Here is a 25,545-nt window from a genome sequence, read left to right on the forward strand (position 1 = left end):
AGATGCCTGCACCTAAACTTATCTTTTAATGCCATTTTCCACAAACCTTTCTGAAGTATCCCCTTACGTGAATTAATAGACCTTTGTGGGGCTTGGTGTAGATGGTAAGCTACCACTTGGAATGTCTGCATCCCATGTTGAGTAGCAGAAAATTTGAGTTCTGGCTCTGCACCCAATTCCAGTTTCCCTGCTGATGTGTACCCTGGGAAGCACAGGTGATAGCCTAAGTGGTTGGGTCCCTGCCACACACATGGGAGACCCATTCTAACTTCTTGGTTCCTGGATTTGGCTTGGCCCAGCCCCAGCTGTCAAGGGCACTTGGGGAGTGAATAAATGGGGGAGAGCTCTCTTGCTCTCCCTCTCTCTGACCTTCAAATAAATTTTTAAAAAATTAAAAATAAAGACAAAAAACCAACACAGATTGTAGAAATCTTGTTGGTTCCTTATACTAGCTTCCTGCTACTTGCAGAAAGAAGGCTCTATTCTGTTCCATATACCAGTTCCATTGTCAGGGGTGAGTTGAAACCTTTAATTCTATAGCACAAAAATTCAGAATTGATAGCATAATTTCTACTCCTGTATGAAATGCATACTTATATGTTCTAAGTTCACCCTAAAATTTATAGGGTGAGGTCTTAGGGTTGATTCCTGTAGTTCTCTAGAAAGGAATCCATACTGGTGTCACATTTTAGTTTTCTGCATATAGTCATGTATCACATAATGACAGGGATACATTCTATGAAAAACATCATTAGATAATTTGATCATTGTGTGAGCACCATAGAGTGTACTCACAGAAATTAAGATGGCTACAACATCCTAGGTGATATATTCCTATGGGAACATCTTTCATGTGCATGGTCTATTGTTGACCAAAATGCTATCATGTGGTACACAACTGTACTTGGGTGGAGAGAGTCTGAAGAGCTAAGCAGCATATTGGAAGTGCAAGCAGTAACACAATCACATGGTTCCTTCGGCCATTTTTGCTGGAGTTGAGTGAAGCTTGAAATTTTTGTAGCCAATAGTATGCACTATTTCTGTTGTCTCACCCATATTCCTCTGAAAAGGTGTGAGAGAAATTACTGCTAACTGTACAAATAGGCAGAATGAATATTCCCTGTAATCATATCCTACACAGCAATGTGAAAGCATTAACTTCTGATTTTCCAAAATTTTCTTTTATGTAAAAGGGAATATTATTCTCTTTTGTTTAGAGGATTTACTGTGAAATAAATTGATGTAAATATACTTCCAAAACTAAAAAGAACATTACAAATGCAATCAATATCTGCTGACATTTTTACAATACAATATTCAGTTTGACCCCTCTACTTTTATTTGTATGTAAGAAAGTGGGCTGGTTTGCAAATGCTGTTACCAGGTTAAAGGTACATCTGATAACAGCCAGGAGGGTCTGCCATTAGTGTATGGTTGTTTTTCCTGGCAAATGCCAGCAGAATATTAATGATCCTGCTTACCAGAAACAGTCCTCAGTCTCAGAGCCATCCTTATAAATGTATGAAGAGTCCCAGGAAAAAGGTTTGAAAGGCAAATCATTGACCTTCCAGAAGTTAACCAAGAAATACATCAACTTCCTAGCTGGAGGCATCAGCCTGGTTAAGGTTTCTTTGTAGTCACATGACAATCCAAAACTTCCAGCCGAAATCATGGGGTAGTTCAATTGTGTGTCAAGGCTATGCCAAGAGGTGAGAAAGAAACCAGTATCAGGATTAACTTAAGTAACACAAATAAGATCCCTCTGGAACCCATTTCATCATGTATGTATAAATGGCAAGAATGAAATATTGCCACTAGAGCAAGTTGTTCATTTATATAGGTGTCCTCACCACACAGATAAATTTAAAACAACAGTTACAAGCACATGCTATGCTCCAAGCCCACTCTAGGTAGGTTCATGAATATGTGACTGTGTTACTTTGATTTACTCTAAAATGTACTATCATAATGTCTGGGTAGGATACATGGGTTTTGAGGAGTAAGGCAAGGAAATTAGAGTCTATGCCAATACAGCCATCATAATTTTTGCAGAGCCAGACACATGTTATCTCCATTATTCGCTCCATGCATCACTTTCTTTCCAGCTCTGCTACAGGTGACTTTTGAGACAAACATTGGCTGGGGATTTCCCTGCTCAGCACATGAATTTTCTTGTGGTTCTTAAGCATACCAGGCTTCATTCACAACCAGGATCTTGATGAATGCCAGGAATGGTGTCCTCTCCCTCTTTGATTCAGACTCTTAAACATCCCACAGGTTCTAGATTAAATATCTCCTTATCTATCAGGAAAACTTTCCTAAATACCTAAGACCAGGCAATTAATTTGGGTGAGTATCTGTAAATATCTGTGTTCTACACTAGCCTGGAAGTTCCCTGAAGGCAGGATCATGTCTGGCTTCTGCATCTGTATGCCTGGCTCATAATGTATTTAATGAGGGAAGGAAAATATCCCTTTCCATCTTCTATGCTCCATTGAAAAGTTTTCCTGGGTGTCCTACTTGTATCTCAAACTTACCAAGTTCACAGACAAATTTACCTTTGATTTTTTTTGTTCCTCAAAACTTCTCTTGATTTTTTTTCATTTCTCTTAGTGTTTTGAGATTTCAAAGCTTTCTTTGACTTCTTTCCATTCCTCATCCCAACATCCAGTTGTCAAATACTATTGATTTTAACCTTCAGATATCTGTTAGGTTGGCTTCCCTTCCCTTGCCCACTGTTTTCATGCTCATTCAGGTCCTCCTTCTCCCCTGCTGACTCTCCTGTCATCAGCCTTAACCCGTGCCTTTTCTATACTCTGCCACTGATTATTCTTTTCAAAGTTGAGCTTCTCCTTATGATTCAAATCCATCCTGGTTTTTAATATAAATCTCTATTAAAAACAACTTCCTTTTCCTGGATTTCTCTCAAATAAACTTCCAAACATAACCCTATTTAATTTTTCATAGTCTTATCTCTATTGTTTCCCTATAGATTTCCTAAATTGTAGTGAACACAGAATTTCATAAATTTTCTTACTTCCCTACTTCTGGATTTTACACATACTTCTCTCTCTGCCTGGCTGGAAAGTTTATGCCCTCATCTTTACTCATTAACATTTCATCCATTCTTTAATCTGTAACTCAGATACCACCTCTTAGCAAATCCTTCCTCTCTTGAAGCTTAACCATTTCAACCAGAGGCAGCCATTTCCTTCCATGTTACACACAGCAGCTGCCTTTTTGTGCTTCTCTGATGGAACCTATGTCACTCTGCCTCATACTGGTCATCAATGTCCTTCACACTGTCTCTATTTGACTGGGTAGGGGGTGTGTTTTACTTCATTCTATCTACACTGACAAAACTAAAATGCTTTTTTGTGCATTGAAGGACCTTGTCAGTGGTGAATCAGTTTTCCCAATGCCGACTCTATAGCTGTATTAGTAAGTGATCAAAAGATGACATTTGCCAATAAGTGCAGGGAAGAATAAAATTCTGTAAGTCCGTCTGCTTTGGGTGTGCAAGATGGGCTCAGAAAGTGCCTCTGTAATCAAGATGGCATGTACCAATGCCGTCTCACTAGTCCAAGTGATCAATTTCTGTTCACAATTGATCATAATGATAGGACTAAGAGCCAAAGGGATCACATAAACAAGAGTAGTATCTACTAATACTAACTGATAGAATTAAAAAGGGAGAGAACGATCCAACATGGGAAGCGAGATACACAGCAGACTCATAGAATGGCAGATGTCCTAAACAGCACTCTGGCCTCAGAATCAGCCCTTAAGGCATGCGGATCCAGCTGAAAAGCCCATGAGAGTATTTCAGGCATGGAAAGCCAAGACACTCTTGCAAAACAAACAAACAAACAAACAAACAAAAAAACTAAATGAAAGATCTCCGCGAGTGAGATCCCAGTGGAAAGAACAGGTCATCAAAGAAGGAGGTACCTTTCTCTGAAGGGAGGAGAGAACTTCCACTTTGACTATGGCCTTGTCTAAATATGATCAGTTGGCAAACTCAAAAGGCTTCCATAGCCTTGGCAACTCATGACAAGAGCCTAGGGTGATTACTGATGCCATAAACAAGAGTGTCAATTTGTTAAGTCAACAACAGGAGTCACTGTGCACTTACTCCTCATGTAGGATCTCTGTCCTTAATGTGCTGTGCATTGTGATTTAATGCTATAACTAGTACTGAAACAGTATTTTTCACTTTGTGTTTCTATGTGGGTGCAAACTGTTGAAATCTTTACTTAATATATGCTAAATTGATCTTCTGTATATAAAGAGAATTGAAAATTAATTTTGATGTGAATGGAAGGGGAGAGGGAGTGGAAAGGGGAGGGTTGTGGGTGGGAGGGATGTTATGGGGGGGCATTGTAATCCATAAGCTGTACTTTGGAAATCTATATTAATTAAATAAAAGTTAAAAAAAAAAGTGCCTCTGTAGTGATATATGATGGCCCCTTGGCCTTTAGGTCTATTGGGAATAAGGTTTCACTAGCAGACTTTGCAAAATATTTCTTAAAATTTTTAGATTTAATTTTTATTTATTTGAAAGGTAGACAGACAGAGAAAGAGACACATGTAGAGAGATCCCATCTGCTGGTTCATTCTCCAAATGCCTGCAACAGCTAGGGTTGGCCCAAGCTGAATGCAGGAGCCTGAAACTCAATCCCAGTTTCCTGTATGTGTGGCAGGGACCCCACTACTTGCACTATTACCTGCTATCTCCCAGGGTATACATTAGTAGGAAGCTGGAATTGGAAGTGGTGCTGGAACATGAACCTAGGCACTCCAATACAGGATGCAGGCATCTCTAGTGGCAACTTAACCATTAAGCCAAGCACCTGCCTCTGCAACAAAAAATTTGGAGGTCTAATGTTATCCTCCAAGACCTGTCACAAGGTGTCCTTCAGCATGTTTTTCTCTGTGTAGACAAGAAATGATCCTAGATTCATGAGAAGACTGAAGAGGTAAAAGAAAGACATATGAGATGGATTTTAATGGGGGAAGATGTGATCTGGAAGAACAAAATGTTTTGTGGTAAAGTGAGTTAAACTGCATGAATTTTCCCAAAGCCAGAGAACTATTTTAATTCTAGACCTATATTGAAAGCTTATGTCTTAAACAATAAAGGCACTGTGCAAAGTACCTTAATATGTTATTTATATAATTTATATGACCCTCAGATAATCCTATGAAATAAGTACCTTTTTACTTCCTCAATTTTTACAAACCTAGGTGTTGCTTTTTCCTTTGTATTTCTCTACTCTATGCCCTTACATTTGTGAATATTCTCTTTATTAAACACCTCAAATTATCCAAATTCAATGCCTTCCCTGTTTCCTGCCAGGATGCTGGTTTTTGATGCATACCATGTTCATGTCAAATTCAGATGAATGGTCACTGTAATTCACCCCATGCTGAGCAAAGGTAGAGCCAACTAGGGAAGGAACAGCGATTAGAGAGACGTGAGCAAAATACAAGGGTCCCCACATCCCTGACTGTGTGCCCTTGAGTAGCCTGTGGTTTGTTATGTCATTTAGGTTGTGATGTCATGCCCTGACTTCAATTCACAACAGGATCAAAACAAAAGCAAACCAAGTGACTTACTACATCTGGAACGTAGAGTATGTACACGAAGGCCCCATGAGGACACAGCCCATCTGTTTTTCTCTCTGTGGGAGATAAAAAAAATTAGTGTCTAAACCAACAAATTAATCCATGGACAGACAAGAAGTGGCCAGAAGGGTCCCAGAGGTTACAAAGTGGACCTCTTAAGGTGTTTGAATGTGAAACAGAAAGGAGCAACAAATGGTGTGTTGGGATGGGCAAAGACTAACTTAGGCATGAAGAGATTGACAAAGAGGAGAAGCTGCAGGTGGAGGGAGAAGGTGCCCACAATGGTGAGCTGCCTGAGAGAACCTGGGTTCCTGACCAACTGGAGGATGAAAAGAGGCAGAAGAAGGACTGGGGGCCTGGAACATAAGTAGTACCTGTGGGACAGATGGTGGGAAGACTAGTTTTAGAGGTTAAGGGAGAGGGCAGGGTTTGGTTTTAGGGAGATATATAAAATGGTGCTGAAGTGAACATAAGGTGATGCAATTAACTGGGTAATTGTAGATCTTATTTCCAACTACTTCTCCAGAAAACCTGGTTAGGAACACCTGGTCTCTGCTTTTAGGTTGTACCTCTCTGGAAGAAGCACACACTCCTTGAATTGTTGAATTTTTCAAACTACCCTTATCTACTTCTCCTTATTCTCTTAAGGTGGAGAGTCACTATGGCAACAGCTGCTCCGCCGAACATGAGTTTGGCCTATCTGGCCGATGTGAAGCATTGGTTACAGTTTTAGACCCGTGTATGGCTCTACTCCCAGTGCTCTGTTTCTTGGAAAGCCTTTTCCTCGGTTTTGGTTGTACAGGGCATCTTGCACACTTGTTTCTGGAAGCTTGTTATGCTCTTTACAGCTCTGGTTGGGGTTAGGGTGGGGCGCTGGGAGGAAGAATTAGGCAAGAAGCTCTCTTCCCACCCTTCTACCCTTTGACATTTATAGTTACTCTGATATTGGACTCCTGCTACTTTGATTTTACTACTTTAACATTAGGTTTTAGATAAGCAATTAACCTGTGTTCTGATAAGTAGAGATGACTTGAAACAGATTTCTGATGTGGGACCTTGAAATATATTTTTAAACATGGCCCCTCAGCTATTTCTGGAGGACACAAAGACAAATCAGTTTACAGAAGCATTAGGCTTCGGTATAATTTAGAACCAAATTAATTCTCCTCCACATCACTGAAAGTTTATCAACAGAATACAGCTAAGTTTGTCCCAAATTTTCCTGGACTCCTGAGGGGCTCTTTTCCCTTGGAAAATCTATAGGGATAAAGCCAGAGTGCCCTGCCTTCAGATCTTGTAGTTGCATGGCTGGAGCTGATCCGAGAGATGCTTCATAGGTTCATGCCCAAGTCTTACATGGCAAGCATCCTGCACCAAGAGGGCAGAAGCTATCTCTACACAGGCAAATACTTACTGTGATTTCCCTGAGGAGGTCAAGTCCTTCACAAGTGCTGCTCCGGCAGTCACCTGACTTATGAATCAGCCCATCTGAGTAGATAAAGGTAGCATTCACAGTCACATTCAGGCCTGTTATCCAGAAATGAAGGCAAACAGAAAACTCGTGTTATTCTACGTTAGTTTCTACCAGTCATGAGATTGATCTCTTGCCAACTGATCTTGGGGAAAAAAGATATCCATGTTCAGGCCTAGATTTTTTGAGTCTTGAGTCCTTGTTTTATTCCTTTTTACTTCTTGCCTATCTATGTCTCTCCAAATATGCTTCTGTCTCTGACTCTCAACAGCATTACCCATTTCAAAATATTTAAAATATTTAATGAATATACAGAGTTTGTAACCTTCACCACAAACCAGTTTTAGGACATCTTTTTGTTGTTGTTGTTGTTCACTGCTGTCTACATCTTCATTTTACAACCCCAGGCTCAGAAAATTTTGCATATGGGACTGCAGAGTGTAAGGAAAGCAAGACACAGACTTTATGACATACTACTTTTTTCTGTTTCCAAAAGTCTCTGATTCTGTTTGCTTTAACGGGCATAAGGCTGCAGACTTTTTTGGTCTCTGATCTTCATTCATCTATTCAGTCAATAGATATTTATTAAGTTCCTGCTTTTTGTGTGGTTTACATTTTCTTTGGGGGTTACACAGATTAGTGCTATTCCTGATAGGATGGACGTGGAAGTTTCTAAGGGAAGCTGGGACCTGAGTGATGTGAGAGAGTAAATCATGCAGGTACCTGGCTTCTGATCAAGGAGAAGAGCAAGGGGAAAAACCTGGGCAGGGTCATTTTTGACAGGTTTCAGGAGCAGGAAGGTGACTGGGATGGTAATAGCAGAGTGAGGGTAGAATGAGTAAAGTTAGAGGGAGACCACATCATGCATAGCCATGCAAGTTTTAGTAAGGACTTTCAGTTTATTTGGCAGTGAGATGTCTTTGGAGATTTTATTGTCTGTCTATCATTTTTTTTTTTTTTGACAGGCAGAGTGTACAGTGAGAGAAAGAGACAGAGAGAAAGATCTTCCTTTTTCCACTGGTTCACCCCCCAAGTGGTTGTTTTGGCTGGTGTGCTGCGCTGATCCAAAGCCAGGAGCCAGGTGCTTTTCCTGGTCTCTCATGTGGGTGCAGGGCCCAAGCATTTGGGCCATCCTCCACTGCCTTCCCGGGCCACAGCAGAGAGCTGGACTGGAAGAGGAGCAACCAGGACAGAATCTGGCGCCCCGACCGGGACTAGAACCCAGTGTGCCGGCGCCACAGGCGAAGGATTAGCCTATTGAGCCACAGCGCCGGCCCGTCTATCATTTTAAAATTATTTCTATGGATTCTGGTGAAAATAGATTATGGGTAGCAGGAATAGAAGCAGGAAGACTAGTTAGAAGGATAGCCTAATAATAACCTATGTCAGTAACAACAGTAGCAGCAAACACAAAGAAAAACAGTTGCATTTTGGATATATTTTGAAGGTAGGATACACAAGAAATTGCTGATAGGAGCTGACATTGTGGTGTAACTAGGTAAATGCCTGCCTCTAGTGATGCCAGCATCCCATACTGGAGTGCCAGTTCTAGTCTGGGCTGCTCTGCTTCTGATCCAGCTTCCTGCTCATGTGCGTGGGAAGTCAGTGGAGGATGGCCAAGGTATTTGGGCCCCTACCATCTCTGTGGGAGATCAGGATGGAGTTTAATTTTTTAATTTAAGCTTATTTATTTTGAGGAGGGGAGGGAGGAAAGAAGGAGTGGGAGAAATAAAAGAGCTCCCAACTACAGATTATCTCCCCAAATACCAGCAAGGGTAAGGTTGGGTCAAGGGCTCAATTCAAAACTCCCACATGAGTGGCAGGCACCCAGCTACTTGAGTCATCCCTGCTGCCTCCTCAAGTCTGCATTTGCAGGAGCTGGAACTGGAAACCGGAGTCAGCACTCGAATGCAGGTACTCCAATATGGGATGAGGGCATTCCTAGGCAACATCTTAAACACCAAGCCAAATGCCTGCCCCAAAACCTAATATTTTTGACCTGAGAAAGTAGATGAAGGAAACTGCTATTGACCAAAATGGGAAAGAACATGAGAGGAGCAGGTTTGTTAATGTAGGTAATGGAAGAATCATGAGTTCAACTTGGATAGATCAAGTGTGAGATACCTATCAGGTTTCCAAATAGAGATGACAAGTAAGTTGAATACACCTGTGAGGAACCATATCAATGCAGTCATACTTATTGATAAAAATCTGTCACGTACTTGCAATGCTGGTATCCCAAATCAGAGCGCTAGTTTGAGTCCCAGCTGCTCTGCTTCCGATCTAGCTTCCTGCCAATGCTTCTAGAAAAGCAAAAGAAGTTTCAAGTACTTGGGCCCCCACTACCCATGTGGGAGACCAGGAGGGAGTTCCTGTCTCCTCTCTTTAGCTTGGCCCAGATCAGGCTATTGGGACTATTTTGGGAGTGAGCCAGCAGTAGAAGACATGAGATGTCTGTTTGCCTCTCTCTCTCTCCGCCAGGAACTGGCCACAATTCTAAGTACTTTCCCCCATCTATTGAATTGTCTTTTTTTTAATTAGTTAATTTATTTCAAAGGCAACCAGAGCTGATCAGGAGCCAGAAGTTTCTTCCACATCTTCCATGTGGGTGGTAGGGGCCTCAACACTTGGTCCATTGTCCGCTGCTTTCCCAGACACATTAGCAGGGAGCTAGATCAGAAGTGGAGTTACTGGGACTCAAACCAGCACCCATATAAGATGCCAGTGCCTCAGAGGGTGGCTTAACCTGCTGCATCATAGTGCTGGCCCTCTCTATTGAGTTTTCACAACAATAGAGAGAATATGGGATATTGGAAGCCAGGAGGACATATAAATGAAGCTGGGGTAGATGTGAGAGATGAGGATGTCTAAGTGGAGACTAGAAGGAAAGAGGGCTGGGGAGGATCTTGGAAGCACCAGGAGGAGTCAGGATGTCACACAGAGGCCAGTGAGGAGGTGCCCAATTGAGACAGGGCTTCGGGAACGGTCACACTCAGTGTTAATGTGTCAGCTTGCTCATCCCTCTCCATATTCCATCTTCACGAGGGCTCTGCTCCCACCTACTATCATTGAGGATCACTGAAGACGACCAACTTAAAAGTGCTGGGCTCCAGGCAGCCCCTGGTGGGCTCTGCAAAACCCATGTGTAAACCTTGCCCAAATCTGGCAAAAAGGGAAGCAGCATCTGTCAGTGTGACCTTAGATAAGTGACTTCATCACAGGTGCCCCAGTTCCTCATCTGTTTTGATAGAACGGACCTGCATCATTTCCGTCACTGTTAGCCTGGCATTGTAAGCTTTATTTCACTTAATCCTCTTCTGACTCCTAAAAGGTAATTAGTATTTTATCATCCTAATTTAAAAATGAGGCAATGAGGCCAGCGCTGTGGCTAGTGGGTAAAGCTGCCGCCTGCATCCCATATGGGCGCTAATTCAAGTCCTGGCTGCTCCACTTCTGATCCAGCTCCCTGCGATGGCCTGGGAAAGCAGTAGAAGATGGCCCAAGTCCTTGGGTCCCTGCACCCGAGTGGGAGACCTGGAAGAAGCGCCTGGATCCTAGCTTTGGATCGGTTGAGCTCCAGCTACTGCAGCCATTTGGTGAGTGAACCAGCAAATGGAAGACTGACTCTCTGCCTCTGCCCCTGCCTCTCTGTAGCTCTGCCTTTCAAATAAATAGATAGATAGATAGATAGATAGATCCTTTAAGAACAAATGAGATGATGGAAATCTAGACAGGTAGATTAACTTATTAAGTCACACAGCTGGCAAGTGTGGAACTGAGATTCACACCTGAGCAGTATGATTCTAGGGCTTGATATACTATTTTTCTTAACATTTATTTATTTACTTGAAAGGCAGAGTTACAGAGATACAGAGGCAGAAGCAGAGAGAGAGAGAGAAGTCTTTCATCCACTGGTTCACTCTCCAGATGGCCGCAACGGCTGGTGTTGGGCCAACTGGAAGCCAGGAACCAGGAGTTTTTTCCCCCCTTTTCCACGCAGGTGCAGGGGTCCAAGGACTTGGGCAATCTTCTACTGCTCTCTCAGGCCATAGAAGGGAGCTGGATTGGAAGTGGAGCAGCCGGGCCTCAAACTAGCACCCTTATGGGATGCTGGCACTGCAGGCAGCAGCTTTACTCACAACACCACAGCACCGCCCCCCTTGATATGCTATTGAATAGCTGTTCTCAAAGTATGAGCCACTGAGGGATCCTGAATTCCTTTCGGAGGTTGACAACGTCAAGGCTATTTCATGATTATATTAAGACTTTCTTTACTTTTTCCACTCTCCTTCTCTCATGAGCATATAATACCTTCCCAGAGACTACACGACAAAAATTATTGCAACAGATTGAATGCAGAGGTCAAAATAAGAGTGCAACCTTCTTCATGACATTAAATTAAGACATTTTCAAAAGTGTAAACAACTCCATTCTTCTCACTCTATCTTTTTTTGCATTGAGAAATGCAGATTTTCTTTAATAAAGGTAATGTATTATGTTCACAGGTATAGTGTTTATTTTTAAAATGCATTAATAAGAAAATATTTAACACAATGAGAGCTTAAATTATGATTCCACAGCTAGATTACTTTGCCATAGGCACAGTAAATAGGCAAAGCCTCCCTTTTTTAAAACCAAAGGGAAAGATTTTTACTAATGACTTAAAATTTAATAAATAAGGTGGTCATCATTTTGGACATAGCTTTCCTCATGCGCATTGTCTACCTCAAAGACAAACCACTATCAGAACATGCCTGTGACTACAGATTTCTAGTTCAGGCCACCAATGATTAGGGTCGGAGCACCCCCTTGACTTGCATTCTCTTAAAGGTTTCCTCTGGTCTGCTTTAACAAAAAAAAAAAAAAAAAAAAAAAAAAAAAAAAAAAAAAAAAACAGGTGGAGGAGGAAGCTGGGCTACAAAAGCAATGTAAAGACAGGCAGTAGGCCAATTAATGGCTGCTTTACACAGTGATCTGCCATCAAAGAGACCCAACAGGCCAGTCCACCACATTGGTTTTCAATGTGGAAAGCCAGGGCTTCAGCAGAAGTCAGCTTATGAAGAGCCCTGACAGCTATGCTAGCCAAGAGTTGAGTCACTGGAAATGGACCTGCCCTGGAGTTGAAGGGCTCCAGGTCAGAGCCACAGACCTTGTTTGCTCTAAGCCTCTAAGCTGAAAAGCTCTTTACTTGGCCCAGCTTCCAAAGTAACCACTGCTGTCCAGGGGATGGCCAAGTAGGGTCAGCAACATTGCAGGCAGAACTGCCACCTACATTCTCTTCAAGCCAGCTCTCCTCTCAGGCCAGCTAGGTAATAGAAGTCAAAAGAGTACCTCCCTTATGATGTACCCCATTGTAAACAAGTAAGTCTGAGCCTCATAACTGGCAAAACTTTAAAGCCCACCTGATTATTCTCAAGCCCTTTCTGTCAATTTCTATTTGCTTCTCAATGAAAAAAAAATTTGCTCATGGTTTAGACTCCTTTCTTAGGGCATCTAATAATGACTGTGTCCTCCATTTTAGATCCTGTGATTCTAGACCTTGTGAGTTTAAACTGTTTGTCATTTTCATTTTCTCTAGACTTAAAAAAAGCAGAATTCTAGGTGGCAATGCATGAAACCTCCCACGGAAGCAGTTTCTGAAAGCTGGCACTGCATCCCCCTGGAGAAGCCACCTCCTGCTGAGAAGCCTTCTCCTGCTGGAACCCTGTCTTGACTCCCCTTCCCAAAGATGCCCCTTTGTAGCACGAAGCAGCCAGAGCAATCATCGCCCAGTTCCCCCAACAGAAGTTAGGGTTTCAATCTTCAGGAGGTGGGAATGTGAGGAGTCAGATGGGTTAATAGGTAGTCAGGGGTTCCAAAGGAATTTAGGGTGTAAAATATTTGCTTCCTTTCCCAAAACATTATTTTTAGAAAGAACAAACAGGCTGCCCTTCTTCCTTCTGAATCTCCAAATTTACCGTGAGAGTAGCAAGGGAGTTCTTCCTGAGCTCACAACTTATTGTGAAAAAAAGTTATCCACTCCCCTTCGCAGGCCAGACAGGATGGAGAATTGTAAATCAGGCCTTTTGATGGGTTTTTGTCCCCACCTGGTAACTGAACACCAATCTGTCAAGTTTTTTTTTTCCTTCCAAATTGTACTTAAAAACCCTGAAAGCTATGGAACCTTTTGGGTTCTTTCCTCCCTTGGAAGCCCCCCTTCATGCCATTCCAGCTGGAGGTCCTTGATTCTACTAAATACTTCTAAATCTCAAAAAAAAAAGTGCTTAAATATTTCTGTTTAAATTTTAACACAATAAATATGTATGTTTATAACCAATAAACAAAAATCTTCAGGCCATCAATAATTTTTCAGAGTGAAAAGAGGTCTTGACACAACAAGGTTTGAGAGCCACTTTTGTGGACCACATTGTAATATGCTATCTCTCTATATTTTATGGTTATACATTTTTTAAAGATTTATTTATTTATTTGAAAGTCAGAGTTACACAGAGGAGAGGCAGAGAAAGAGAGAGAGAGAGAGTCTGTCCTCCATCCGCTGGTTCACTCCCCAATTGACTGCAACGGCCGGAACTGAGCCGATCGAAAGCCAGGAGCCAGGAGCTTCCTCAGGGTTTCCCATATGGGTTCAGGGGCCCAAGGATCTGGTCCATCCTCCACTGCTTTCCCAGGCCATAGCAGAGAGCTGGATGGGAAGTGGAGTGACCGGGTCTCGAACCAGTGTCCATATGGGATGCTGGCACCTCAGGCCAGGGCCTTAACCTGCTGCGCCACAGCGCCGGCCCCAGTTAAACATATTTTTAAATTTAGTGGGGAGACTATTTTCTCTTTTATCTCTCCCAATCCCAAGTGATTTCTCAAGAGAACACTGAACATTTTCCAGTCAAGGAGGTAATTTCAAGCCAAAGTTTAGCTTTGAAAGTGTTTCCTCCAGGTGCTGCTTTGCGTCCTCATCCTCCTGCCTGCACCCCCTTCCCCACTGTAATAACTCAGTAACATCCTGGGAAGATGGGTGGGAAACTGCTGAGAATAGGGTGCTATCAGAACCCTATTTCCTGTCAAAGGCTTTGAGGATGAGTTGGACAACATGAAGCTGAGGTCTACTTGCTGCGGTCTGGTGGAAGGACCCTCAGCACATGGGGGCACTCTCAGGGTATAGACCATGCATTCAGTCATAGATCTCACATTCTCACAGAGGCCATATTCTAAAGTTGAAGGAATCTTTTTTTCTTTCCACAGTTTTTCACCAAATTTTGTTGTTTCTTCAAGACACACAAAGCTTTCTTGTGTCCTAAAAAAACATATTGGCTACTGTCTTTGGGACAAAACCCAAATTTGAATTCTTAATTGTCTTCAATGTAGCCCTGAGACATGCTTAGAATTTTTCTCAAAATATAATCCTCAATCTGTTTATAACATGAAAAATCTTTCTCTTCAAAACTTTTCTCTCATAGTGTTTACTATGCATGAAAACTCATCCCACCAATTATTTTACCAAGTTGAAAAATCTGGGCATCACTGTTTATTCTCCCATCTCCATAGAACTCTCCACTTATTAATCTATTCAATAACCTCACAATAAGTCATTTTACAAGTGAGATGAGTGAAATTTAGAAATGATAACTCTGCCAGTGTCACTCGACCAATAAATGACAGAGCAGGAATTCAAATTCCAGTTGCATGAATTTAGAGACTAAGATGTAAAACAACACATTACACTATTTATGGACTATGCTAGACAGTGTGTTCTCCAGCCGGGCCCAGATCTGTTGCAGCCATTTGGGGAGTGAACCAGTGGATGGAAGATCAATCTCTGTTTTTCCCTCTGTCTGCTACTCTTCCTTTCAAATAAATAAAGCTTTTAAATAATTCTTACAGTGGAATATATTTTAAAATGATTTATTTATTTGAAGGTCAGAGAAAGAGAGACAGAGAGAGAGAGAATATGGATCTTCCACACGCTGGTTCATTCCCCATATGGCTACAGTGGCCAGGGCTGAGCCAGGCTGAAGCCAGGAACTTATTCCAGGTTTCTTATGTGGGTGGCAGGAGCCCAATATTTAGACCAACCTCCGATGCTTTTTCCAGGCCATTAGCAGGGAACTGGATGGGAAGTGGATCAGCCAGGGCACAAACCAGTGCCCATGTGGGATGCCAACATAACAGGAGGCAGCTTTACCTGTTATACCACAATGCTGGCTCTATGATATGCTTTCTAGAATCAGGCACATAAAGATTTGAATCTCATTTCAAACAGACAACTTATAATAGCTTGGCAATCTTATTAAAGTTCTACTTTGAAGTCAATGTCAAGCATGCCAACTACAGAGAGTTGTGATGACTAGATAGATCATGTAAGTAAAGTACCTAGAACTTACCTAACACAAGACAGGTACTCATAAATAAGGAAACTGACACTCAAGGAATCCAACTTACCCAGGGTGCCAAGGAGAGAAACATTTGGGACAATGACCTCAATCCAGGCCCACAGACTTCAAATTCAGCATTCTTTCCACTAACACTGACATAGCTCCAGACCAGATCTACTTCCTTTTTTTTTTTTAAAGATTTATTTTATTTATTTGAAAGACAGTATTACAGAGAGAGGTAGAGACAGAGAGAGAGGTCTTCCATCCACTAGTTCACTCCCCAGATGGCCGCAACAGCTGGAGCCGAGCTAATCCGAAGCCAGGAGCCAGGAGCTTCCTCCTGGTCTCCCACGTGGGTGCAGTGGCCCAAGGACTTGGGCCATCTTCTACTGCTTTCCCAGACCATAGCAGAGAGCTGGATGAAAGAGGAGCAGCCAGGACTCAAACCGGCGCCCATATGGGATGCCGGCGCTTCAGGCCAGGGTGTTAACCCACTGTGCCACAGCGCCGGCCCCAAGATCTACTTCCTCTTATCTGAATTTAGTTTCAGAGATAATTGGAGATCTTGTTTATGCACAGAACTAAGTTATTGATCTGTTATTCTTATTTCCACAGGATTTTCAATAGAGAAAATTAAGTCATTTTGAAAACCATCCTTAATTAAGGTAGATTGAATACTCAGCTATTCTCTTCCTAACAATTTAGTCTCAGGCAATGGAGAAAAACTATATACATGAAAACATTTGCTGTAGTGTTATAAACAGAATCATGGCAAAAAAAATTCTAGTAGAAACAACTATTAGAAATATTCCAGAATATCGAATTATTAGGTAATTTGGGCAATATTTATTCCCAGGGATAGTAGAATAATGTAAAGTGAACCAGAAGGATTCAAAATTGTATGCCAGCTCACCCACCATATTCTTACATCCAGGAGACTAAGAAACAGGTGAAAAGAGACTGGAAACATCCAGGTGACCACAAATTATCAGACATAACTTCTTTTCTTTTTCAAAAATTTCTTGAAATGGAATTAAAAGATGTTTATTTTGATACAAAAAGTTTTTTAAATCCATGCATAAGTTTTCATAATATACATTTTCATGAACTTTTTGAAGACCCCTCATATGTTATGCAATGTTACCAAGTTTAAAATTAAAAGACACAATGAGGAGCTCCAACAATGGATTTGATTGCAAAATTATTATAGTTGACCATCCATATTTTTTTTTTGGACAGGCAGAGTGGACAGTGAGAGAGAGACAGAGAGAAAGGTCTTCCTTTTTTCCGTTGGTTCACCCCCCAAATGGCCACTACAGCTGGTGCACTGCAGCCAGCACGCTGCACCGATCCGAAGCCAGGAGCCAGGTGCTTTCTCCTGGTCTCCCATGCAAGTGCAGGGCCCAAGCACTTGGGCCATCCTCCACTGCCTTCCCGGGCCACAGCAGAGAGCTGGACTGGAAGAGGAGCAACTGGGACAGAACCGGCGCCCCGACCAGGACTAGAACCTGGGGTGCCGGTGCCACAGGCGGAGGATAAGCCTATTGAGCCGCGGCGCTGGCCTAGTTGACCATATTTGACAAGGACAGCCTCCAGAGACATAAAGAGGGAACAGGCCAATAGAAAAATGTCTTTCCCTGGATGGAAAGCTCAGAGAAAGACTCAGTGCCTGTATGCATTGTACTCTCTTAATTCATCTTGGCTGGCAACCCTGTGAAATCTCAGGTCCAGACCAATTCTTGCCTCTGAGCAGCTGTGGAAGGAAATATGATGTTGTCCAGGAACCAGGCAATAAACCCAGTTTTAACTAGGGTATTTTACTGCTGAGAATACTTTACATTTCCAGAACAGGGTGGATTGGGAGTACAAAATAGTAGCGTTCAAATCCATTTCTCTGAGGATCTACTGCCTTGAAACAGAAGAGAGCTCTGAGATAGATCATAGAGAAGGTTGGGCTTAGGGACCCCTGTCCCTAGGGAAGACAACAGCAGAGAGAGAGTCTTTGACCATGTTCTTACCAGCTTCATGCAGACGCTGCCTCACTATGTCCATGCCCTCAATCACTGCTTCCTTCAAGTTGTCCAGGGACTCTGGGAAAGCTGAGTTGTTCATCATCAGGACACTGATTTCATAGTTGCCACTGTGGCACTTCTGACTCACTTGAGTAGCCCAGAACATCAGACCGAGCTGGAAGAGCAGTGACCACAAAACCAGGCCCAACAGCAGTGTCTTCATGACCACGCTCACCTCAAAACCATACTTCTTGTGCTCTGCTGTGGGCGTCTAGGGAGGCAGGGACTGCAGCTGGACAGCTTCTAACCAAGTCCCTCCGTCTACTCTTTCCCTGCTCCTTTCTGGTCATGCCCCACTGGTCACGTGGCTGTGCAATACAGCCTGCCTGCCAGCAATTAGCAGTTACATTATGGTCAGAGATAAACCAAAGTTCACTTTGTGTGTTTGAGCATAGAAAGGTCAGAGCTATAAACAGGGAGATTACCTGGGCCTCACCCAATAAAAACACATCAATTTGTGACACATCACTGGGAAGAGGGAAAAGAGGAAGGGGACAGTATATTATACACATAACACGTTTTGTGAAATGGAAAATAAAGGTCAAAAGGCTTACAAAAGCACAAACACTTGGGTTTTACCTGCGCATGGAAATAGAATCCCTACCTAGGAAAAGTCACTCAGCTTTTCAGTTGCCCACTCAGCACCTATTTATTGAGACTTGACTATGCATTGGGCATTGTCAAGATACTGGAGATATAGCCGTACAGGACATACATGCGTCAATGTCCTCATGGAAAATGCATACTAATGGGGAAGCCAAACATAAAACAAGTAACTACAAATAACTAAATTCAACAATGAAAAAAGTGCAGAAGGCTATGGGCACACATGACAGATTGACATAACCTATTCTACAAAGTCGAGGAAGCTTCCCTGAGACATTGTCCTTTAAGCCAAGCCCTGAAGGATAAATGAGTATTAAATTAACAGAAAGAAAGGAAGGGCACAATGTACCGGGAGGTAGTTTGTGTCAAGAGCCAGAGGTAGAGGGGTATGGCATGCACACAAGCATGGCTGGAGTGCAGAGAGCTAGCGGTAGGCAAGGACAGGCCTTGGAGTTTCCTGAAGGCTATTAAGGACTTGGGGTTTTGCCCACTGAGCCAAGAAAGGGATGTGATCAGTTGAATTTTGAAAAGACCACTTATGGGGCTAGGTGGTACAATTGGTAAAGCCACTACCTGAGATGCCAACATTCCATATAGGCACTGGTTCATGTCCTGACTGGTCCACTTCTGATCCACCTCCCTGCTAATGGCCTGGGAAAAGCAGCAGATGGCCCAAATGCTTGGGTTGGATGAAGCTCCTGGCTTCTAGCTTTAGCCTGGCCCAGTGCTGGCCTTCGTGGCCATGTGGAGATGAAAAGATGAAAGATCTTTCTGTGTTTCCCCCTCTCTAACTTAACTTTCAAAAAAATAAATAAACCTAAAAAAAAAAAACATAAAAAGACTACTTATGCTGCCATGGAAGGAATGTTCCAGAGATAGGCAGGCTGGGAGCAGGAACCTCACCAGGGGTTTTTGTGTGTGTCTGTTTGTGTGAGTTAAGAGTTCCAGTAAGGTCTAGATGAATGCTGATGGGTTCCAGAGACATCTAAAAGATAAAATGAATGGCACACAATATTTGATTGGACTTAGAACATTATTGAGAGGGAATAATCAAGGGCAACTCCTGATAAGCTCAGCTGGGTAAATGGTAAAGCTGCTCACTGAGCTAACAGGCTTGCTTCTTTCCTTGGTGTACTACTATCCTGCATTCTCCCCCCTCCCCCTCCCCTATTCCAAGAGAAACCCTATTCCAGCCTTGAGTGATGTCTTCTTTTCCCTCCTTCCCAAGCCCCCATTTTTAACAGTGTTCCTATGTTCTCAGAAAGGGCTGAAGCAGGGATTGTTAGACAGCTGCCACTTAACAACTGGAAATGAATCTGAGATGCAAGATTAGGCGATTTTGTTGCAATGCGAACATCATAGAATATTACTAATGTAACCTAGGTGGCATAGCCTACTATACACCTACACTATATGGAGCCCATTGCTCCTAAGCTACAAACCTGTAGAGCATGTACTGTACTGAATCCTATGGGTGACTGTAACATAATCCTAAGTATCTGAATATCTAAATATAGAAAAGGCATAACGAAAATAGGGCATAAAAGATAAAAAAAATACTACTTCTCCCTAGGGCACTCCCCACAAATGGAGCCTACAAAAATGGAAGTTTCTCTGAGTGGGCCAGTGAGTGACAGGTGAATGAAAGTGAAGACCTAGCACATTCTTGGCCACCACTGTAGACTCCATAAACACTACACTCAGGCTACACTAAATTCTAAAACACATTTTTTCTTTTTTCAACAATAAATTAATTGCTGCTTACTGTAACTTTTTTAACCTTGTAAAGTTTTAAATTCGTCTAATTTTCTGACTCTTGAAACAGCTTAGCTCAAAGTACAAACACACTGTACAACAGTAAAAATTGTTTCTTTCATATCATTACTCAATAAATTTTTTCCATTAATTTTTTTTCTTACTTTTAAAACATTTTTGTAAAAGCAGGGACATAAACACACATTAGCCCAGGTCGTCACGGGGTCAGCTTCATCAATATCACTGTCTTTCACTTCTACATTGTGCCTTACTGGAAAGCTTTCAGAGGTGATAATGCACATGGAATTCTGGTGCCCTATCATAATAATGCTTTATTCTGGCATATCTTCTGGAGGATCTGCCTGAGGTTGTTTAATAGCTAATTTCTAAAAAAAGTAAGTAGAAGGAGTACTTTTGGGACTGGTGTTGGTGGCACAGCAGGTCAAGCTGCTGCTTCTGAGGCTGGAATCCCTTATCAGAGTGCTGGTTTCAGTCCTGGCTGTTCCACTTCTGATCCACCTCCCTCAGAAGGCAGCAGAGGATGGCCCAAGTACTAGAGCCCTTGCACTGCCTGTGGGAGACAAGGATGAAGTACAGGCTGCTGGCTTTGGCATGGTCTAATCTAGGCTGTTGGAGCCATTTGAGGAGTGAACCGTGGATGGAAGATCTCTGTCTGTCTCTCCCTCTGTCACTCTGTCTTCCAAATAAATATAAATAAACTTTTTTTTAAAAAAAGCATCATGCAGAAAAATAGCAATAAGAAGTGTCATATAATAAATATACAAACCAGTAACAGTCATTATTATAATTGATATATTATGTACCGTACATGACTGTATTAATTTACTTTTTAGAAAGATTTATTTATTTGAAACAGCATCAGAGAGAGAAGGAGAAAGAGAGAGAGAGAGAGAGAGAGAGAGAGAGAGAGAGAGAAATCTTCCATCTGCTGTTTCACTACTCAAATGGCCCCAAATGGGGTGGGCCAGCCTGGAGCTCCATCCTGGTCTCCCACACAGGTGGCAGGGACCCATGTCCTTGGGCCATCATCTACTGCCTTCCCAGGAGCATTAGCAGGGATCTGGATCAGAAGTGGAGCATTGGGGACTTGAACTGGCACTGATATGGGATGCCAGCGTCACAAGTAGGGCTAAACCTGCTGAGCCACAATGCCAGTTCCTGTGCTATGCTTTTATTTATTTATTTTTTGTGTAATTTAAAAAATGTATTTATCTGAAAGTGTTACAGAGAAAGAGTGAGCGACAGAGAGGCAGAGATCTTCCATCCACTGGTTCACTCCCCAGATGGCTGCAATGATCAAGGTTGGGCCAGGCTGAATTCAGGAGCTAGGGGCTTCTGGGTTTCCCACATGTGTGGCAGTGATCCAAACACATGGGTCATCTTCTGCTACTTTTCCCAAGTACATCAGCAGGAAACTGGATCAGAAGTGAAGCAGCTGGGACATAAACTGGTGCTCATGCAGGATGCCAGCGTTGTAAGTGGTAGCTTTACCTGCTATGATACAACACTGGCCCCTTATTTTTATTTTTAAAGATTTATTTACTTAAAAGGCAGAGTGACAGAGGAAGAAACTGAGAGACAGATCTCTCGTCAACTGGGTTACTCCCCAAATGGCCCCAACAGCCAAGTCTATATTCCTTATATTGTTAGAGGTCATAATATGTGAAAAGTTAACATTATGGTTGATAAAACTGAGTACACTGAATTGTTATATGTAGCTTACATCTAAAGCTGGCACTACATATTTATTTTCTAATTAGAAAACATGTTGAAATTAATAGCATGGTACAAACTACTTGGGTAATTTTTGACTAGATTGACTATTTCAAATTACCAGTTAATTTTATTAAATACCCATATTAACTTGATACTTTTACTGCAAGGAAGAGTTCCATTTTAGCAAACTGAAAGACCAACTTAATGAATACATTAAATGTTCATTTGAGAATGGTATATTTCTGTATATCCAGATAACAGAAATGTCAAGAAAATTGCCTAGACTTAATTCTTCAAACTGTAAGTAGAGATGAGAACTGGTGGATGGGCATAAAGTGATAGGAAAACTTCATGAGTTATTCATTTGATGGTATCTAAGCTCAATGTTTCAGTCCTTACTTGGAGTTTGTCTTGCTGATCTGAGCAGGAGAGCATCCAATCAGAACCACAGCTGCATTCGTCTGCTCAGGACATCAGTTGGTGATGGACACAACATCCACAGTCCCTGTGGAACCCACATCCATCATGCACCAGGGTTCAATCCCTTTCCAGATTTGAATACAGGGCCTTTATCAAAGTCATTCACTAAAGATCCATCTGTTGCTCTGTCAGGAGTACCAAAGGATCATGGAGGCCAGGCTGGGTGGATGTTTCCCCTCAACATGGTTTTGAACCTGAAATGACAAATAAGCGGTAGCTAAAGTGAGCTAAACATCAAGAGAAAATTCAGTAACCTGTTGGCAGAATGGGAAACCAATTTTTATGGAGAAAGGTAGAGAAGAAAGTTTAATTTCTTGAAGAGAAGAATATATAAACTTAATATATAAAATACAATTTGCTAAACTGGAAATCATTCTTTGCAGTGAAAGTATCCAGTTAACATGGGTGTTTCATAAAATTACTGATAATAAAAATATAATTTACACCCATTGATATGACTAAAATGTACCACTCTGGGGCTGGCTCTGTGACATAGCGGTTAAAGGCCACCTCCTGGGTGCTGGTTCAAGTCCTAGCTGCTCCACTTCTGATCCAGCTCTCTGCTATGGCCTGGGAAAGCAGTAGAAGATGGCTCAAGACTTTGGGCCCCTGCACCTGCGTGGGAGACCCAGAAGAAGCTCCTGGCTCCTGGCTTCGGATCGGCGCAGCTCCAGTTGTTGCAGCCATCTGGGGAGTGAACCAGTGGTTGGAAGACCTCTCTCTCTCTCTCTCTGCCTCTTCTTCTTTTTCTGTGTAACTCTGTCAAGTGAATAAGTAGATCTTTTTTTTTTTTAACTTTTATTTAATGAATGTAAATTTCCAAAGTACGATTTATGGATTACAATGGCTTCCCCCCCATACTGTCCCTCCCACCCACAACCCTCCCCTTTCCCACTCCCTCTCCCCTTCCATTCACATCAAGATTCATTTTCGATTCTCTTAATATACAGAAGATCAGCTTAGTATACATTAAGTAAGGATTTCAACAGTTTGCTCCCACACAGAAACATAAAGTGAAAAATAATAGATGATTTTTTTAAAATGATGATGAAATCAGATCAGACCTATTGTCATGTTTAATCCCAGTGAGAGTCAAGTTGGGAATTGATAATTTCTTTCTTTTTTTTTTTTTTTTTTACAGAAGATCAGTTTAGTATGCATTAAGTAAAATTTCAACAGTTTGCACCCACATAGAAACACAAAGTGAAATATATTGTTTGAGTACTCGTTATAGCACTAAATCTCAATGCACAGCACATTAAGGACAGAGATCCTACATGAGGAGTAAGTGCACAGTGATTCCTGTTGTTGACTTTACCAATTGACACTCCTGTCTATGGCATCAGTAATCTCCCTATGCTCCAGTCATGAGTTTCCAAGGCTATGGAAGCCCTCTGAGTTCTCCGACTCTTATCTTGTTTAGACAAGGTCATAGTCAAAGTGGAGGTTCTCTCCTCCCTTCAGAGAAAGGTACCTCCTTCTTTGAAGACCTGTTCTTTCCACTGGGATCTCACTCATAGAGATCTTTTTGCCAGAGTGTCTTGGCTTTCCATGCCTGAAATACTCTCATGGGCTTTTCAGCCAGATCCGAATGCCATTAGGGCTGATTCTGAGGCCAGAGTGCTATTTAGGACATCTGCCATTCTATGAGTCTGCTGAGTATCTCACTTCCCATGTTGGATCACTCTCCCCTTTATTTATTCTATCGGTTAGTGTTAGCAGGTACTAGACTTGTTTATGTGCTCCCTTTGACTCTTAGTCCTTTCATTATGATCAATTGTGAACTGAAATTGATCACTTGGACTAGTGAGATGGCATTGGTACATGCCACCTTGATGGGATTAAATTGGAGTCCCCTGGTATGTTTCTAACTCTACCATTTGGGGCAAGTCAGCTTGAGCATGTCCCAAATTGTACATCTCTTCCCTCTCTTATTCCCACTCTTATGTTTAACAGGGATCACATTTCAGTTAATTTTCAACACTTAAGAATAACTGTGTGATAATTACAGAATTAAACCAGTCATATTAAGTAGAACAGACAAAAAAAACTACTAAGAGGGATAATGTATTAAGTTGTTCATTAACAGTCAGGGCTATGCTGATCAAGTCACCGTTTCTCATAGTGTCCATTTCACTTCAGGAGGTTTCCTTTTTGGTGTTCAGTCAGTTGTCACCGATCAGGGAGAACATATGGTATTTGTCCCTTTGGGACTGGCTTACTTCACTCAGCATGATGTGTTCCAGATTCCTCCATTTTGTTGCAAATGACTGGATTTCGTTGTTTCTTACTGCGGTATAGTATTCTAAAGAATACATATCCCATAAAAAAAAAAAGTACCATTCTTATTGTCATGAATTCAAATTGCCAATCATTACCTGATTTTCCACCAATGGCTGTATGCAAAAGATAATGGATGCTTGTAATGATTCATACTTAGGTCCCAAGTCTTAAATTAAAATAATTCTATTGTCATGATCTGGCCTAGGACTAATGACAATTTTCAGGGTTTCCACATGGCTTCTGATGCTGTCAGAATTTTTTAAAAAGATTTTAAAAAAATTTTTTAAATTTTTTAAAAAGATTTTATTGGGGCCGGCGCCGCGGCTCACTAGGCTAATCCTCCACCTTGCGGCATTGGCACACCGGGTTCTAGTCCCTGTCGGCGCGCCAGATTCTGTCCTGGTTGCCCCTCTTCCAGGCCAGCTCTCTGCTGTGGCCCGGGAAGTGCAGTGGAGGATGGCCCAAGTGCTTGGGCCCTGCACCCCATGGGAGACCAGGATAAGTACCTGGCTCCTGCCTTCGGATCAGCGCGGTGCGCTGGCCACAGCGTGCCGGCTGCGGCGGCCATTGGAGGGTGAACCAACGGCAAAGGAAGACCTTTCTCTCTGTCTCTCTCTCTCTCACTGTCCACTCTGCCTGTCAAAAACAAAAACAAAAAAATTTAAAAAAAAGATTTTATTGATTTATTTGAGAGGCAGAGTTACAGATAGTGAGAGAGAGACAGAGAGAAAGGTCTTCCATCTGCTAGTTCACTCTCCAAATGGCTGCAACAGCTGGAGCTGGGCCGATCCGAAGCTAGGAGCCAGGCAGGAGCTTCTTCCAGGTCTCCCACGTGGGTGCAGGGGCCCAAGTGCTTAGGCCATCTTCTACTGCTTTCCCAGGCCATAGCAGAGAGCTGGATTGGAAGAGGAGCAGCTGGGACTAGAACTGGCACCCATAATGAGATGCTCAGGTTGAGGCTTAACCTACTGCGCCACAGTGCCAGCCCCACTATCCATAAATATTATCCATATATATATATATATATCCATATATATACCCATAAATATTAACACAGAGATGGAATTAAAACTGCTTCATTTAGTCAAGTAAAAAATTCTTACTATGCTATTAAAGTAATTACATATTGAGGCCTTTAAACCTTAAA

At 42.1% G+C, this 25,545-nt stretch overlaps 1 protein-coding gene across 7 annotated transcripts in view; it reads right to left on the reverse strand.

Moving 5' to 3' along the window:
- The window catches only part of GUCY2C (guanylate cyclase 2C), a 118,844-nt gene that overhangs the window by 82,518 nt on the left and 10,781 nt on the right, over positions 1-25,545 (reverse strand). For 3 of the 7 annotated variants that reach the window (XR_007921053.2, XR_011379003.1, XM_051850282.2), the window contains exons 1-4: positions 17,484-18,097; positions 7,043-7,155; positions 5,620-5,684; positions 1,482-1,697 (exon numbers count right to left, since the gene is read on the reverse strand). Coding sequence is in view for 5 of the 7 variants with exons in the window: in XM_051850282.2 (XP_051706242.1) it covers positions 1,482-1,697; positions 5,620-5,684; positions 7,043-7,155; positions 17,484-17,700 (611 nt within the window). In the remaining 2 variants the exon portion in view is untranslated. Of the gene's footprint in view, positions 1-1,481; positions 1,698-5,619; positions 5,685-7,042; positions 7,156-17,483; positions 18,101-22,034; positions 22,310-22,730; positions 22,910-25,545 lie in introns of those variants that run through there. The other 4 variants (XM_051850284.2, XM_070049419.1, XM_051850285.2 and 1 more) reach the window with 3 other exon arrangements.

This window comes from Oryctolagus cuniculus, chromosome 9 (assembly GCF_964237555.1).
Source record: "Oryctolagus cuniculus chromosome 9, mOryCun1.1, whole genome shotgun sequence".
NCBI lineage: Eukaryota > Metazoa > Chordata > Mammalia > Lagomorpha > Leporidae > Oryctolagus > Oryctolagus cuniculus.